At 44.0% G+C, this 17,405-nt stretch overlaps 2 protein-coding genes across 2 annotated transcripts; one reads left to right on the top strand and one right to left on the bottom strand.

Moving 5' to 3' along the window:
- Nucleotides 1–737: 737 nt before the first annotated feature.
- Nucleotides 738–6,174, bottom strand: LOC122929290 (zona pellucida sperm-binding protein 3-like). The gene is made up of 8 exons (XM_044282808.1): nt 5,683–6,174; nt 5,205–5,323; nt 3,418–3,521; nt 3,172–3,349; nt 2,983–3,103; nt 1,299–1,390; nt 1,052–1,185; nt 738–970 (listed from the first exon to the last, which is right to left on the bottom strand). Exons 1-8 carry the CDS (start codon nt 6,172–6,174, stop codon nt 738–740), a joined length of 1,473 nt encoding a protein of 490 aa, XP_044138743.1.
- Nucleotides 6,175–9,286: 3,112 nt separating this feature from the next.
- On the top strand, nt 9,287–14,661 carry LOC122929251 (zona pellucida sperm-binding protein 3-like). Its single transcript, XM_044282763.1, has 8 exons — nt 9,287–9,778; nt 10,146–10,264; nt 11,916–12,019; nt 12,088–12,265; nt 12,334–12,454; nt 14,009–14,100; nt 14,214–14,347; nt 14,429–14,661. The coding sequence occupies exons 1-8, from the start codon at nt 9,287–9,289 to the stop codon at nt 14,659–14,661; spliced, it is 1,473 nt and encodes a 490-aa protein (XP_044138698.1).
- The last annotated feature ends 2,744 nt before the right edge of the window (nt 14,662–17,405 follow it).

Below are 17,405 nucleotides of genomic sequence, written 5' to 3'. Positions count from 1 at the left end.
AAGAGTCATAACATAGCCATGTGAACAAGCTGAGGCTGGTTATTTTCTACCAAACAAGCGATATGGCTGCATGCATGAGGCCTTAGAGGGATTGTCTAGGAGTATAAAGATATAGCTGCCAGAAACCGTGCCACAGCAGACCATGGATGATGGTTGACATTACAACTCCAGTGACAGACCCAACCTCAGAGGCAGCTAAGTGTTGCTGCCATGGTGCATTTCCCATTATTGCGGAAGGGATGGGGGAGTGAGAAATCCAGATTTTTCCCATTATTGAGATCAGTAGCGTGAAACCTGCTGCAGCTCGATATAACTTCAATGTTTAAATCTAGGACTTATGTCAATTAAATTATGGATGCCGACCAGTCAAATGTCTTGTAAATAAGCTGAAGGGTCATGATAATCTGCAAGTTATGAAGACATGAAATAGTCTTAACCATAGTAACATTAGTAGTGTCTTATGCCTTTGGGAAGTTTAAGCTGTGCTGTGATTTGTTTCTTTGGACAACCCATCAGCTCTATACAGGTTTGGTGTCCATGTTCTACCTCTGACCTATAGAAAAATCCACCATATGGTCCCATAGTACTTACATATATAAGGTACTAGGACAGGGTATTTTGTACCAGACCATGTATGAAGTTATGAGCCACATGAATCCAGTGATCCCCATACAACCATTGGCACCTCAGATATTTGAAGACAGCACAGGAGACTGAAGGACATGTTTTGCTTAGTTTTATTTATGAGAACATTTTTTTAGAAGACATTTTCCAGCCATAGTAAGAGCAAAAGCAACAACTACTGAAGTGACTGAGCCAATGGCCACCAGCACCCAAAACTGTAGAGGTTCTTCTCCTGCACCCATTGTGGAAGCTTGTGTAATTCCTGCTCCGGAGACCTGGTTAGGCTTTGATCCAGTCACTAGAAGAGGACCCAATGTGGCCAGAGTGTGCTTCTCTAGATGAGAACCTGGTGGAAGAAATCAGAACAGCTCCTTAGGACCCTTGACATTTATGGAAGCTGTAGGATACAATTGACTGAAGAGCTCACCAACATCTCTCTTCCCAATTCCTCTTGACCTGGCAGGTTGTGGGCCCCATGCCGTTCTCCGACTGCTAACTGTAGCACAGTTCCCAGTGTTGCAGCACTGACAGATCTCACTGGGACCTTCCACAGGGGACCAACTGGTAATATAGGAGTAAAAATCAAGTGTCAACCATTAAAGTATCATCCATTGTTATCCAAAACCTTCTAGGGCATCATTTGACCCAAGACACTCAGAAGTGTGATGTCTCACCTGCTGGTAGCCTTGTTGTAGGAGCAGGACTTGTTCATTGAATCAGGTTTCTGGTTGATGTCAGCAGCTCTCAAAAAGCAGGTGATGTAGATCTAGAAACACAATTACAGTATCTCCTATAGAAACTCTAAACTTCTGTAGACATTATACAAGTTTTTTTTACCCGCCCCCCCCCCCCCTACAAGTTTCAAACAAGCCAACATTAGGGCTCTAGGAATTGCAGTACGAGTCACATTTTTTTGAGACCTACTGATCAAAACTGGTGTACAGGAATGCTGGCTTAGTTGCCCATAGCAGCTAGTTTCCAGCTTTAGTTTTTTGGGGAGTGCTGAAAAAGGAAGGTGGAATCTGGCTGCTATAGGCAACTTAGCCAGTTTTCCTTTACACCAATTTTGATAAATCTCCCCACTGCCCATCAATGGAAGTTAAGGAGTGGTCCATCACATGCCATATGAGCTATAGGACATAATGTTTACACCATTAGTGTCAGGGGCACCATTTTCTAGGTAGTTATTTTAGGGTAGTGTGCCAATAGTTGCAAGACACTATGTGTGGTACTAGTATTATCAGGGGGTTTATCCATTTCTGCAGGATAGTATTGGGAGCACAATATTAGGCCTCATGCACACAGCAATATGTGGGTACCGGCCGTGTGCTCCCCGCATAATGGACGCAGACCCATTCACTTGAATGGGTCTGCAATCTGGAGCTGCGTAACGGAGGCACTACTGAGAGCTTATGTGAAGTTTGTCCGTGCCGCAGAAAAAAAAAAAAACAAAAAAAAAAAAAAAACACTTCAGTGCAGACGGATCACAGACACATTCAAGTTGAATGGGTCTCGATCCGTCCCGGCCGCTGCCTGTGCATTGGAGACCGCAAATTGTGGTCCCTAATGCACGGAACGGGTGTGTGCATGAGGCCTTAGGGTTGTCAGGATGGGGTGTTCAGAAGGTAGGAAGATTATGGAAAAGTAGGAACCCAAGATATCTTTTTTAAATGCAGAGGAGAAATCATGGTGGTCTGAAAGGAGATTAGGAAAGAGTCTACAGAGAAGTCACTGGATGTAAGGCACGTGGTGCTGTATTCTCCTGTATGTTTGATAGCATTGAATAATTGACAATGCAAATATGTCTTTAGTGCTAGGTCCCCTTAAGTGTAGCCTATGTAATGTATATACTGTATGGTATATTGTATACATGATATATGCAAGTAGTGTTTATATAGGCCATTTATGTATGCATACCTCCCAAATCTGGCATCACTACTGTGGGGGGTGCACAATGGAGACTAGGCAGGATTGGAATACGTACAGACATTGGGTGGAGTAAGGTGTGGCCTAGTGTTTTAAAATGCCTAAGGAGATATACTCAGTGTTTAAAGTATGGTGTATGTGTGTAGTATATGGTGTATACATACATGTTCAACGTTGGGGGGGGGGGGGGGGGGGATTTAAATTTTTATCCCACCCCTGCTTACATATGACATTTGTGCAACCAATGCTCTTAACCATCCAAGTCCATTAGAGATCAAAAGCCCAAGTTAGAATGGTGACCAGTGGTAGCAATCAAATTTCATTCCTATACAAATCAATGAGGTATGCAGTGACAGAGGACCTCAATGATGGTCAGCAGCAAAAAGTTCTACAGCTGCAGGTCTTCAGGGTTATAGCTTGTTTATTCCTCACCAAAGAAAGGTCACTGTTTATGAACTTGAAGGCATCAACCGTGAATTGAAGCTTGTCTGGTTCAGGTCTTGGAGAAACAAAGGCTGAAGAGGCATCTTGCAGCATCCCATCCATTAGACACCTGTAGAAGGGATGTATTTGTGAAGATGTCCTTGAATTAACAAGGCAATGCAAGAACCAGGAACTCACCCATTATAAGCAATGATTTCATAGCTAGGATTGGAGTTCACATCTGGAGTAAGGGTGGCAACACAGCTATCAACAAACACCATCATCGGGACGTGGTTCTCAGTGTTCACAGAGGCCTCCATGTAGAAGATCTCACCAAGCTGAAAGACCAGTGATTGACGAGGAGCACTCCAGTCCTCTACAGATGTAGTCTATTAGTATTAGCTGAGCGACTACGCACTTCTACTCAACTGGAAAGAAACTTACCAGTCATGAGACGCAAGGAGAAAGACAACCTCTCTTCAGAGCTCATTGTGGTTTTGAAGGGAGCCCATGTCGGCTCAATGGCTTTGCTGCTTACATTACCAAATCTACAAGTAAAGACATTTTAAAATAAGTCTGTCCAGGATTAGAGAAATCAGTTTTCCAAGAACAGCCCACCCATCCACAGGCTGTATGCGGTACTGCAGCTTAGCCTTATCCACTATAGTGCACCTGAGCTGCAATATCAGACTGTGCCCTTAGACACTAGGAGTGCTGTCTGGATGAAAGCAGCAATGTTTTTGTAGTAATTGACATCCTTTAAGGGTATTTAAAACAGAACTAAAAAGTATCTCCTGGTCAACCATCTACAGGAGACAGGTTATATCATCAATATCTGATTGGTGGGGTCCAACACTGGGTACTCCCACTAATCAATGTGGGAAGGAACTGGCACTCCTGCCCGAGTCAAGTTGAGGATATCGATCACATGGCCTAGGCACAGCTCAGTGCCAGTGAAGTGAGCTGTGATACCAAGCACAGCAGATATCTAGTGTTTGGCACAGTGCTTAGTAAGCTGCAAGAAGGCCACAGCCCTCACAGGAGCCACAGTGCCTATATCAACTCCAGTCCCACTCCACTTACAGTACAGACAGAATATGGATTAATTCTACTTTTGCATGGAGTCAAACAACCAGCACCCCCTACCCTGAGGCGCCTGTTTTAGGCTAGTTTCACACTAGTGACAAGTTCTTCCACCAGGGAAAGCCTGCCAGAAGACATTGTATCTAACATAGCAGGGTACTGCCTGACCCCACCAAGCCCCATTGACTAAAAGGACCCAGCAGGATTCTGGAATTCATGCTAGTATAGAGCTGGACAAGGGGTGCTAATGGGAGAAGTCTTTGTCCGGCCAAATCCCAACACTAATGCCGGATCTCAGTCAGTAGGGCAGGCAGTGCTCCAGCTTTTCCCTGCTATACCGGATAACGAGTCTTCTGCCAGAAGAATTTACTTCTAGTGTGAAACAAGCGTTAGTCACACAATCCTGAAGCATCCATCATGACTTCTACTATTCCTGAATGAATCTATGGCCAGCAGCCTGCACTGAAGGTCTAGCTGGGGATGGCCCTGCACATTGACTAGGAGTACAGATTGTGTAGTGTGACTGCATGGGACATCCCCAGGTGGACCTTCAGTGCAGGCTGTTGGCAATATATTCATATGTCTCTAGAAGAAATACAACATCTAAAGGGAAATATGTTCTAGAATTGATGGAAAATTCAAGTGGTTACCGAAACATCTCAGGAGAGACGACTGTTCCTACTTACAGAACAGGAGCGGGAACGTTTGGGTCATAATGAACCTGAAGGAGCAGGACAATGGCCACAATATTTAGGTTGGGGTGAGAATACCTAGACAATTTGGCCACAAGGTGTGCACAGCAGCATTGTACATAGGAAAGTTACAAGGAATGGAATCAAGCTGTGAATTACTAACCGCAAGAAGCAGAGTCAAATCAATATGCTTAGATTTTCTTGCATCCGTCAAGTTAGGGCCAGAGTATCAATGCAAACTTGGTTACTTGCATTAAGTTGTAATGTGCAGTGAAATCACATAGCCCCAACCCAGAAGTAGCAGTACATGCAGTGCCAGTGCAACAACTTTACCATTGGATGTCCCAAACAGCTTTAAGGAAGCATATAAATTACCAAGGTGGCCCTGGCAGAAGTGCCATCACTTGGAGGCACTCTAGAAGATTTAGCTGTAGACCATAATTAGTATAGACTCACCGTGGGTAGTAACAATAGATGGGAACCACTGCAGGATTGGACCTGATGATGGGCACATTGCTGGAGGTGGTGGGGGTATAAGCCAAGTTGAAAGTGTAGATAAGCTCATCTGAGGTCATCTTAAAAATAAAATTCAATCACATTATAACAACTATGAGATAGTGTCTGTAATTTTACTCCCATGAAATAACCAGTTTTCTGTTCCAACTGAAGGTGTTAAGTATGCATGTTACAAGAGCCCATGATATCAAGAGACTATTATAGTAGATCACTCATGAACAGGCAAAATGCCCGAGTACAAGACATAGGAAAAGCTGATGTTCCTCCAGGAAGTCACATCTACATTTGCTCACATTACACAGCCATTTCAATAATCCTACTGTAGAGAGCCAAGTATCTAAATGGATCTCAGGTTTCATGATAAACACATTAGTCAACAATTACTGTATTTGTGATATTAAATCCCCCAGCCACTTACCTCTAGGTTGCTTCCACATTCTTGAAGAGCAATTTGAAAGACTACAGTAGTAACTGAAGTCTGAGATCCAGCTGTGCAGGTCCCCAGGACCAGGTCTGAAGGATTCACCATCCTACCATTACCATAGAAGTCTCTCTCTACAGTCACCACCATACTGTCCTCAGCACACTGCACACGGACAGGGGATGATGGGTTTGACATAATCGGTGGGGGCTGTGTAAGCTGTCGGGACTGATAACCTACTCCAGGATACATGCGACCCCATCCAGACACAGGACCAGAACCTCTTAGAGACCCAATACCAGAAACTGCAGGCAAAGGATTTCCTCTAGGAGAACCTACTGCAGAAACAGTTCTAGAAGATCCCCATCCAGGCTGATAATTCCTCCACCAAGTGTCTGGCTGGCGCCGGTGTCTAACCAAGGAACTGCTAAAGCCTGACCCATAGATGAGAGCCACAAGCAACCAACTCCACCTAATCCCTAACAACATCTTGACTACAGGAGAAGTCACACCAGGAAGGGGTGGAGGGAGGAGATCTTTATACCTCACCCATCACATGGTTATCACTTCACTTGACCCTTCATTATACTCAGCTGGTCACCATCCATACCTGATGAGGATATGGCAATGCAGAACTGAGTTTGTGGTTTCATATGGGATTTAGTTTCATTTCTTGAGCGTATAACACTAGGCTTTTAAAAAGACCCGAGATGCCACAGTTTTGTGATGTGGTTTTATGGCCATGTTGCTTTAATAAGGCTACATTCATACAACAGGGAATAATTACATTTATGAAGCTCGTCTGTTTTTAGGCTTTCAATTAGACAGGCGTATTTGCTTTGTCTGTCTTTATGTGGCCCACTATTTATCAAGCACTTCATAAATTAGACTCGGCGTATTTTATTAGTCTGACCTCTAGTGGTTCATCATCAGGCCAACAGGTTCATATTCACTAAGACTCTCCAGGAAAGTAGGCAAAATGGTCTAAGGCCCCATTCACACGAGTTTTCTGCGCGGGTGCAATGGGTGATGTGAACACATAGCACCCGCACTGAATCCTGACCCATTTATGTCAATGGGTCTGTGTACATTTTTTTTCATGCTTTGCGCGAAAATCGCAGCATGTTCTATATTCTGCGTTTTTCACGCAGCCCAGGTCCCATAGAAGTGAATAGGGCTTCAGTGAAAAACGCATTGCATCCGCAACAGATGAGACAGGTTATTTGCAAACCTTCAGGTTGTTTATCACGCGCGTGAAAAACGCATCAAAACGCATTGCACCTGCGCGGAAAAAACTGAACAACTGAACGCAACTGCAGACAAAGCTGACTGAACTTGCTTGCAAAATGGTGCGAGTTTCCCTGAGCGCATCCGAAGCCAATCTGTCACGCTCGTGTGGAAGGGGCCTAAGGCTGCATTCACACCTCAGTCAGGGCGGGTTCACATCACCGTTATGTATTCCGTTATAACGTGGTTATAACAGAAATTACTGGAATCCATAAGACGGAAATCAAAACGGAAGCCTATAAAAGCCTTTCCGTTTTTACTTCCTTCATAATACAAGTCTACGGGCAGCAGAACAGTCCGGCATAACAGAAACCAGGACGGATCCGTTCTGCTGCCCATAGACTTGTATTATGAAGGGAGTAAAAACGGAAAGGCTTTTATAGGCTTCCGTTTTGATTTCCATCTTATGGATTCCAGTAATTTCCGTTATAACCACATTATAACGGAATCCATAATGGTGATGTGAACAAGCCCTAACAGGCGCAAATGTTAGCTTGAAGCAGGAGCTCGGACTGCCCCAGATGCGCCTAATTTATGATGAGGCGCACGCCTTATCGTAAATTAGACGGATCTTATGGCAGCACATGGCAGTAAACGAAGGGCTTGTTCACATCACCGTTATGGATTCCGTCATGGTTATAACGGAAAATAACGTAATCCATAAGACGGAAATCAAAACTGAAACTTTTAGAAGTATTCCGTTTTGCTTTCCGTCATAATAGAAGTCTACGGGAAATCATAACGGATCCGTCTGGTCTCCTCACGACAGGACTTTTTTTCCGTTCTGTATAACAGAAACCAGACGGGTCCGTTCTGCTGCCCATAGACTTGTATTATAACGGAAAGCAATTGCAGATTGGGGCCGGACGCGTTCAGGGTGCGTTCAGTGAAACTCGCACCACTTTGCAAGTAAGTTCAGTCAGCTTTGTCTGCGATTGCGTTCAGTTGTTCCGTTTTTTCAGCGCGGGTGCAATGCGTTTTGATGCCTTTTTCACGCGCGTGATAAAAAACTGAAGGTTTACAAACAACATCAGTGAAAAACGCATCTTGTTTGTGGATGCAATGCGTTTTTCATGCAGCCCTATTCACTTCTATGGGGCCAGGGCTGCATGAAAAACGCAGAATATAGAACATGCTGCGATTTTTACGCAACGCAGAACTGATGCGTGAAAAACAACGCTCATGTACACAGCCCCATTGAAATGAATGGGTCAGGATTCAGTGCAGGTGCTAGGCGTTCACGTCATGCATTGCACCCGCGCGGAATTCTCGCTCGTGTGAAAGGGGCCTTAAAGGCTTCCGTTTTGACTTTCATCTTGGATTCCGTTATTTTCCGTTATAACCATGTTATAACGGAAAGCCATAAAGGAATACATAACGGTGATGTGAACCCACCCTAACTGAGGTGTGAATGCAGCCTTAGGCCCCTTTCACACGAGCGTGACGGATTGGCTTCGGATGCGTTCAGGGAAACTCGCACCATTTTGCAAGCAAGTTCAGTCAGCTTTGTCTGCAGTTGCGTTCAGTTGTTCCGTTTTTTCCGCGCAGGTGCAATGCGTTTTGATGCGTTTTCACGCGCGTGATAAAAAAAACCCGAAGGTTTGCAAATAACCTGTCTCATCTGTTGCAGATGCAATGCATTTTTCACTGAAGCCCCATTCACTTCTATGGGGCCTGGACTGCGTGAAAAACGCTGAATATAGAACATTCTGCTATTTTCACGCAAAGCATGAAAAAAAAACGCTCATGTACGCAGACACATTGACATAAATGGGTCAGGATTCAGTGCGGGTGCTATGTGTTCACATCACCCATTGCACCTGCGCAGAAAACTCACTCGTGTGAATGGGGCCTTAGACCATTTTTCCTACTTTCCTGGAGAGTCTTAGTGAATATGAACCTGTTGGCCTGATGATGAACCACTAGAGGTCAGACTAATAAAATACGCCGAGTCTAATTTATAAATACGCCTGTCTAATTGAAAGCCTAAAAACAGACGAGCTTCATAAATGTGCTTCCATTTTTCACTGTTGTATGAATGTAGCCTTATTAAAGCAACATGGCCATAAAACCACATCACAAAACTGTGGCATCTCGCGTCTTTTTAAAAGCCTAGTGTTATACACCCAATAAATAAACCTAAATCCCATATGAAACCACAACCTCAGTTCTGCATTACCATATCCTCATCAGGTATGGATGGTGTCCAGCTGAGTATAATGAAGGGTCAGGTGAAGTGATGACCATGTGATGGGTGAGGTATAAAGCTCTCCTCCCTCCACCCCTTCCTGGTGTGACTTCTCCTGTAGTCAAGATGTTGTTAGGGATTAGGTGGAGTTGGCTGCTTGTGGTTCTAATCTATGGGTCAGGCTTTAGCAGTGCCTTGGTTAGACATCGGCGCCAGCCAGACACTCGGTGGAGGAATTATCAGCCTGGATGGGGATCTTCTAGAACTGTATCTGCAGTAGGTTCTCCTAGGGGAAATTCTTTGCCTGCAGTTTCTGGAATTGGGTCTCTGAGAGGTTCTGGTCCTGTGTCTGGATGGGGTCGCATGTATCCTGGAGTAGGTTATCAGTCCAGACAGCTTACACAGCCCCCACCGATTATGCTGAACCCATCGTCCCCTGTCAGAGTGCAGTGTGCTGAGGACAGTATGGTGGTGACTGTAGAGAGAGACTTCTATGGTAATGGTAGGCTGGTGAATCCTTCAGACCTGGTCCTGGGGACCTGCACAGCTGGATCTCAGACTTCAGTTACTACTGTAGTCTTTCAAATTGCTCTTCAAGAATGTGGAAGCAAACTAGAGGTAAGTGGCTTGGGGACTCAATATCACTAATGGCTAAATACAGTAATTGTTGACCAATGTGTTTATCCTGAAACCTGAGATCCATTTAGATACTTGGCTCTCTACAGTAGGATTATTGAAATGGCTGTGTAATGTGAGCAAATGTAGATGTGACTTCCTGGAGGACCATCAGCTTTTCCCACGTCTTGTACTCAGGCATGTTGCCTGTTCATGAGTGATCTACTATAATAGATCTTGATATCATGGGCTCTTGTAACATGCATACTTAACCAGTTTTCTGTTTCTACCAACTGGTGTTGTTGTTTCATGGCAGTAAAATAACAAACACTATCTCATAGTTGTTATGTGATTGAATTTTATCTTTAAGATGACTTCAGATGAGCTTATCTACACTTTCAACTTGGCTTATACCCCCACCACCTCCAGCAATGTGCCCATCATCAGGTCCAGTCCTGCAGTAGTTCCCATCTATTGTTACTACCCACGGTGAGTCTATACTAACTATGGTCTATAGCTAAGTCTTCTAGAGTGCCTCCAAGTGATGACACTTCTGCCAGGGCCCCCTTGGTATTTTATATGCTTCCTTAAAGCTGTTTGGGACATCCAATTGTAAAGTTGTTGCACTGGGACTGGATGTACTGCTACTTCTGGGTTGGGGCTATGTGATTTCACTGCACATTACAACTTAATGCAAGTGACCAGGTTTGCATTGATACTCTGGCCCTAACTTGAAAAGACACAAGAAAATCTAAGCATATTGATTTGCCTCTGCTTGGTGCGATTAGTAATTCACAGCTTGATTCCATTCCTTGTCATTTTCCTATGTACAATGCTGCTGTGCACACCTTGTGGCCATTGTCCTGCTCCTTCTGGTTCACTATGCCTCAAAGGACTCGAACGTTCCCCCTCCTGTTCTCAGCAGGAACAGTCGTCTCTCCTGAGATGTTTCAGTAACCACTTGACTTTTCCATCAATTCTAGAACATATTTCCCTTTAGATATTGTATTTCTTCTAGAAACATATGAATATATTGCCAGCAACCTGCACTGAAGGTCCACCTGGGGATGTCCCATGCAGTCATACTACACAATCTGTACTCCTAGTCCATGTGCAGGGCCATCCCCAGCTAGACCTTTAGTGCAGGCTGCTGGCCATACATTCATTCAGGAATAGTAGAAGTCATGATGGATGCTTCAGGATTGTGTGACTAATGCTTGTTTCACACTAGCAGTAAATTCTTCTGGCAGAAGACTAGTTATCGGCGTAGCAGGGAAAAGCTGGAGCACTGCCTAGCCCCACTGACTGAGATCCGGCATTAGTACTGGGATTTGGCCTGGACAAAGACTTCTCCCATTAGCACCTCTTGTCCAGCTCTATACTGGCATGAATTCCAGATTCCTGCTGGGTCCTTTTAGTCAATGGGGCTTGGTGGGGTCAGGCAGTACCCTGCTATGTTAGATACAATGTCTTCTGGCAGGCTTTCCCTGGTGGAAGAACTTGTCACTAGTGTGAAACTAGCCTAAAACAGGCGCCTCAGGGGTAGGGGGTGCTGGTTGTTTGCCTCAATGCAAAAGTAGAATTAATCCATATTCTGTCTGTACTGTAAGTGGAGTGGGACTGGAGTTGATATAGGCACTGTGGCTCCTGTGAGGGCTGTGGCCTTCTTGCAGCTTACTAAGCACAGTGCCAAACACTAGATATCTGCTGTGCTTGGTATCACAGCTCACTTCACTGGCACTGAGCTGTGCCTAGGCCATGTGATCAATAACCTCAACTTGACTCGGGCAGGAGTGCCAGTTTCTTCTCACATTGATTAGTGGGAGTACCCAGTGTTGGACCCCACCAATCAGATACTGATGACATAACCTGTCTCCTGTAGATGGTTGACCAGGAGATACTTTTTAGTTCTGTTTTAAATATCCTTAAAGGATGTCAATTACTACAAAAACATTGCTGCTTTCATCCAGACAGCACTCCTAGTGTCTAAGGGCACAGTCTGATATTGCAGCTCAGGTGCACTATAGTGGATGAGGCTAAACTGCAGTACCACATACAGCCTGTGGATGGGTGGGCTGTTCTTGGAAAACTGATTTCTCTAATCCTGGACAGACTTATTTTAAAATGTCTTTACTTGTAGATTTGGTAATGTAAGCAGCAAAGCCATTGAGCCGACATGGGCTCCCTTCAAAACCACAATGAGCTCTGAAGAGAGGTTGTCTTTCTCCTTGCGTCTCATGACTGGTAAGTTTCTTTCCAGTTGAGTAGAAGTGCGTAGTCGCTCAGCTAATACTAATAGACTACATCTGTAGAGGACTGGAGTGCTCCTCGTCAATCACTGGTCTTTCAGCTTGGTGAGATCTTCTACATGGAGGCCTCTGTGAACACTGAGAACCACGTCCCGATGATGGTGTTTGTTGATAGCTGTGTTGCCACCCTTACTCCAGATGTGAACTCCAATCCTAGCTATGAAATCATTGCTTATAATGGGTGAGTTCCTTGTTCTTGCATTGCCTTGTTAATTCAAGGACATCTTCACAAATACATCCCTTCTACAGGTGTCTAATGGATGGGATGCTACAAGATGCCTCTTCAGCCTTTGTTTCTCCAAGACCTGAACCAGACAAGCTTCAATTCACGGTTGATGCCTTCAAGTTCATCAACAGTGACCTTTCCTTGGTGAGGAATAAACATGATATAACCCCGAAGAGCTCCAACTATAAAACTTTTTGCTGCTGACCATCATTGAGGTCCTCTGTCACTGCATACCTCATTGATTTGCATAGGAATGAAATTTGATTGCTACCACTGGTCACCATTCTAACTTGGGCTTTTGATCTCTGAAAGACTTGGATGGTTAAGAGCATTGGTTGCACAAATGTCATATGTAGCAGGGGTGGGATTCAAATTTTAACTTTTTATATATTTTTTTTCCTTAACATTGAACATGCGACATCACAACATATTTACATGTACATGGACCATATACTACATACATACACCAAACTTTTAAAATTCCTAAGGAGATAAACTCAGTGTTTAAACACTAAGCCACACCTTACTCCACCCAATGTCTGTACATATTCCAATCCTGCCTAGTCTCCATTGTGCACCCCCCAGTTATGCCAGATTTGGGACGGTTAGGAGGCATGCATACATAAACTGCCTATATAGACACTACTTGCATATATCATGTATACAATATACCATACAGTATATAAATTGCACAGGCTACACTTAAGTAGGGGTACCTAGCATTGAATATCCAAATATGTCTTTAGTGCTATCAAACATACAGGAGAATACAGCACCACGTGACTTCTCTGTAGACCTGCTTTCCTCATCTTCTCCTTTCAGACCTCCATGATTTCTCACCCATTTCTCCTCTGCAATTTAAAAAATATCTTAGGCTCCTACTTTCCATAATCTTCCTACCTTCTGAACACCCCATCCTGACAACCCTAAGGCCTCATGCACACAGCCATTCCGTGCATTGGGGACCACAATTTGCAGTCTCCAATGCACAGCCAGCGGCCGGGGGGGATCGAGACCCATTCAACTTGAATGGGTCTGCACTGAAGGCACGAACGTCACGTAGGCACTCAGTAGTGCCTCCATTTCACAGCTCCAGATTGCAGACCCATTCAAGTAAAGGGGTCCACATCCATGATGCACGGAGCACACGGCCGGTACCTGCATATTACGGGCTGCAATATAGCTGTGTGCATGAGGCCTAATATTGTGCTTTCAATACTATCCTGCAGAAATGGATAAACCCCCTGATAATACTAGTACCACACATGGTGTCTTGCAACTATTGGCACACTACCCTAAAATAACTACCTAGAAAATGGTGCCCCTGACACTAATGGTGTAAACATTATGTCCTATAGCTCATATGGCATGTGATGGACCACTCCTTAACTTCCATTGATGGGCAGTGGGGAGATTTATCAAAATTGGTGTAAAGGAAAACTGGCTAAGTTGCCTATAGCAGCCAGATTCCACCTTCATTCTTCAGCACTCCCCAAAAAAGTAAATCTGGAAACTAGCTGCTATGGGCAACTAAGCCAGTTTTGATAAGTAGATCTAAAAAAAACATGTGACTCGTACTGCAATTCCTAGAGCCCTAATGTCGGCTTGTTTGAGCCTTGGGGGGGGGGGTAAAAAAACTTGTATAATGTCTACAGAAGTTTAGAGTTTCTATAGGAGATACTGTAATTGTGTTTCTAGATCTACATCACCTGCTTTTTGAGAGCTGCTGACATCAACCAGAAACCTGATTCAATGAACAAGGCCTGCTCCTACAACAAGGCTACCAGCAGGTGAGACATCACACTTCTGAGTGTCTTAGGTCAAATGATGCCCTAGAAGGTTTTGGATAACAATGGATGATACTTTAATGGTTGACACTTGCTTTTACTTCTATTATTTCCAGTTGGTCCCCTGTGGAAGGTCCCAGTGAGATCTGTCAGTGCTGCAACACTGGGAACTGTGCTACAGTTAGCAGTCGGAGAACAGCATGGGGCTCACAACCTGCAGGGTCAAGAGGAATTGGGAAGAGAGATGTTGGTGAGCTCTTCAGTCAATTGTATCCTACAGCTTCCATAAATGTCAAGGGTCCTAAGGAGCTGTTCTGATTTCTTCCACCAGGTTCTCATCTAGAGAAGCACACTCTGGCCACATTGGGTCCTCTTCTAGTGACTGGATCAAAGCCTAACCAGGTCTCCGGGGCAGGAATTGCACAAGCTTCCACAATGGGTGCAGGAGAAGAACCTCTACAGTTTTGGGTGCTGGTGGCCATTGGCGCAGTCACTTCAGTAGTTGTTGCTTTTGCTCTTACTATGGCTGGAAAATGTCTTCTAAAAAAATGTTCTCTCAAATAAAAGTGGGCATAACATGTCCTTCAGTCTTGTTCTGTCTCCAAATATCTAAGGTGAGGTGCCAATGGTTGTATGGGGATCACTGGATTCATGTGGCTCATAACTTCATACATGATCTGGTACAAAATACCCTGTCCTAGTACCTTATATATGTAAGTACTATGGGACCATATGGTGGATTTTTCTATAGGTCAGAGGTAGAACATGGACACCAAACCTGTATAGAGCTAATGGGTTGTCCAAAGAAACAAATCACAGCACAGCTTAAACTTTCCAAAGGCATAAGACACTACTAATGTTACTATGATTAAGACTATTTCATGTCTTCATAACTTGTAGATTATCATGACCCTTCAGCTTATTTACAAGACATTTGACTGTAGTTGGCATCCATACTTTAATTGACATAAGTCTAGATTTAAACATTGAAGTTATATCGAGCTGCAGCAGGTTTCACGCTACTGATCTCAATAACGTGAAAATCAGGATTTCTCACCCATCCCTTCTGCAATAATGGGAAATGCACCATGGCAGCAACACTTAGCTGCCTCTGAGGTTGGGTCTGTCACTGGAGTTGTAATGTCAAACATCACCCATGGTCTGCTGTGGCACTGTTTCTGGAAGCTATATCTTTATAATCTTAGACAATCCCTCTAAGTCCTCATGCATGCAGCCATATCGCTTGTTTGGCAGACAATAACTAGCCTCAGCTTGTTCACATGGCTATGTTATGACTTTTGCATGACCCATAGATGAGCTCACTTATATATATTATACAGATGGCATATACTCAGCAGTGACAGCAAGCCACAGCTTTACAGATCCTGCTGCAGGTGAGAGACTAAGGTTTGGACACCTATCACCTATATAACATACAGGTCAATCCTGCATTATACAGTAGACGCCTGTATCCAGAAGTCGGTAATCAGCACAATGGCACAGAAGTGCTATTATCTGCCACTTGTCCAGCCACCATACCTCATCTGGGGATAGAAATTGCATATATTTTGGGGATAGAAAATGAATATTCGAATATCTATTTTATATTTATTTAGCAAATATCGGCACTTTGTTAATTCGTGAATATAGTGCTATAAATTCGCTATTTTTTTTCTTTAATTTTTCTTTTTTTTTCTTTCCCACTTCCCAAAAGTAGTTCATAGCTGTCCTTAGGATTCCTGGCAGCTCCAGTCAGTGCCCATTGCCGCTTCTGCGCTCATGGAGCGTCCCCATGGGCGTCCCACAGGCGTGCGCGTTCACAGGAACGGAAGGTAAGCGAGTGGATCTCCAGCCTGCCAGCGGCGATCGTTCGCTGGCAGGCTGGAGATGCGTTTATTTTTTTTTAACCCCCTGACAGGTATATTAGACGCTGTTTTGATAACAGTGTCTAATATACCTGGTCATCTGGTGGTCCCTTTTGCGTGGATCAACCACCAGAGGACACAGGTAGCTGTGTAAAGTAGCACCAAGCACCACTACACCCCCCCCCTTGTCACTTATTAACCCCTGATCACCCCATATAGACTCCCTGATCACCCCCCCCCCCCTGTCATTCATCACCCCCCTGTAAGGCTCCATTCAGACGTCCGTATGATTTTTACAGATCCACGGATCGGATCCGCAAAACGCATACGGACGTCTGAATGAAGCCTTACAGGGAGGTGATCAATGACAGGGGGGTGATCACCTCATATACACTCCCTGATCACCCCCTGTCAGGCTTCATTCAGACATTTTTTTTTTTTGTCCCAAGTTAGCGGAAAGGGTGACTTTGTGAGAAAAAAATTCAAATCAATTTCCGCTAACTTGTGCCAAAAAAAATAAAATTTCTATGAATTCGCCATGCCCCTCATTGAATACCTTGGGGTGTCTTCTTTCCAAAGTGGGGTCACATGTGGGGTATTTATACTGCCCTGGCTTTTTAGGGGCCCTAAAGTGTGAGAAGAAGTCTGGGATCCAAATGTCTAAAAATGCCCTCCTAAAAGGAAAAAAGTGTGACACATCTGGTATCGCCGTTCTCAGGAGAAGTTGGGGAATGTGTTTTGGGGTGTCATTTTACATATACCCATGCTGGGTGAGAAATATCTTGGTCAAATGCCAACTTTGTATAAAAAAATGGGAAAAGTTGTCTTTTGCCAAGATATTTCTCTCACCCAGCATAGGTATATTTAAAATGACACTCAAAAACACATTCCCCAACTTCTCCTGAGTACGGCGATACCAGATGTTTGACACTTTTTTGCAGCCTAGGTGGGCAAAGGGGCACACATTCCAAAGAGCACCTTTAGGATTTTGCAGGTCATTTTTTACACATTTTGATTTCAAACTACTTATCACACATTAGGGCCCCTAGAATGCCAGGGCAGTATAACTACGCCACAAGTGACCCCATTTTGGAAAGAAGACACCCCAAGGTATTCCGTGAGGGGCATGGCGAGTTCCTAGAATTTTTTATTTTTTGTCACAAGTTAGCGGAAAATTGATTTTTTTTTTTTCTTAGTGGAATATGAGACTTTGTAAGATAAAATAAAAAAATAAATCATCATATTCCGCTAACTTGTGACAAAAAATAAAAAGTTCTATGAACTCACTATGCCCATCAGCGAATACCTTAGGGTGTCTACTTTCCGAAATGGGGTAGAACCTCAGGAAACATGACACGGGCTCAGAAAGTCAGAGCTGCTTCAAAAAGCGGAAATTCACATTTTTGTACCATAGTTTGTAAACGCTATAACTTTTACCCAAAT

Source organism: Bufo gargarizans, chromosome 2, assembly GCF_014858855.1.
Source record: "Bufo gargarizans isolate SCDJY-AF-19 chromosome 2, ASM1485885v1, whole genome shotgun sequence".
Lineage (NCBI taxonomy): Eukaryota > Metazoa > Chordata > Amphibia > Anura > Bufonidae > Bufo > Bufo gargarizans.
This window is presented reverse-complemented; position numbering and strand designations above follow the sequence as displayed.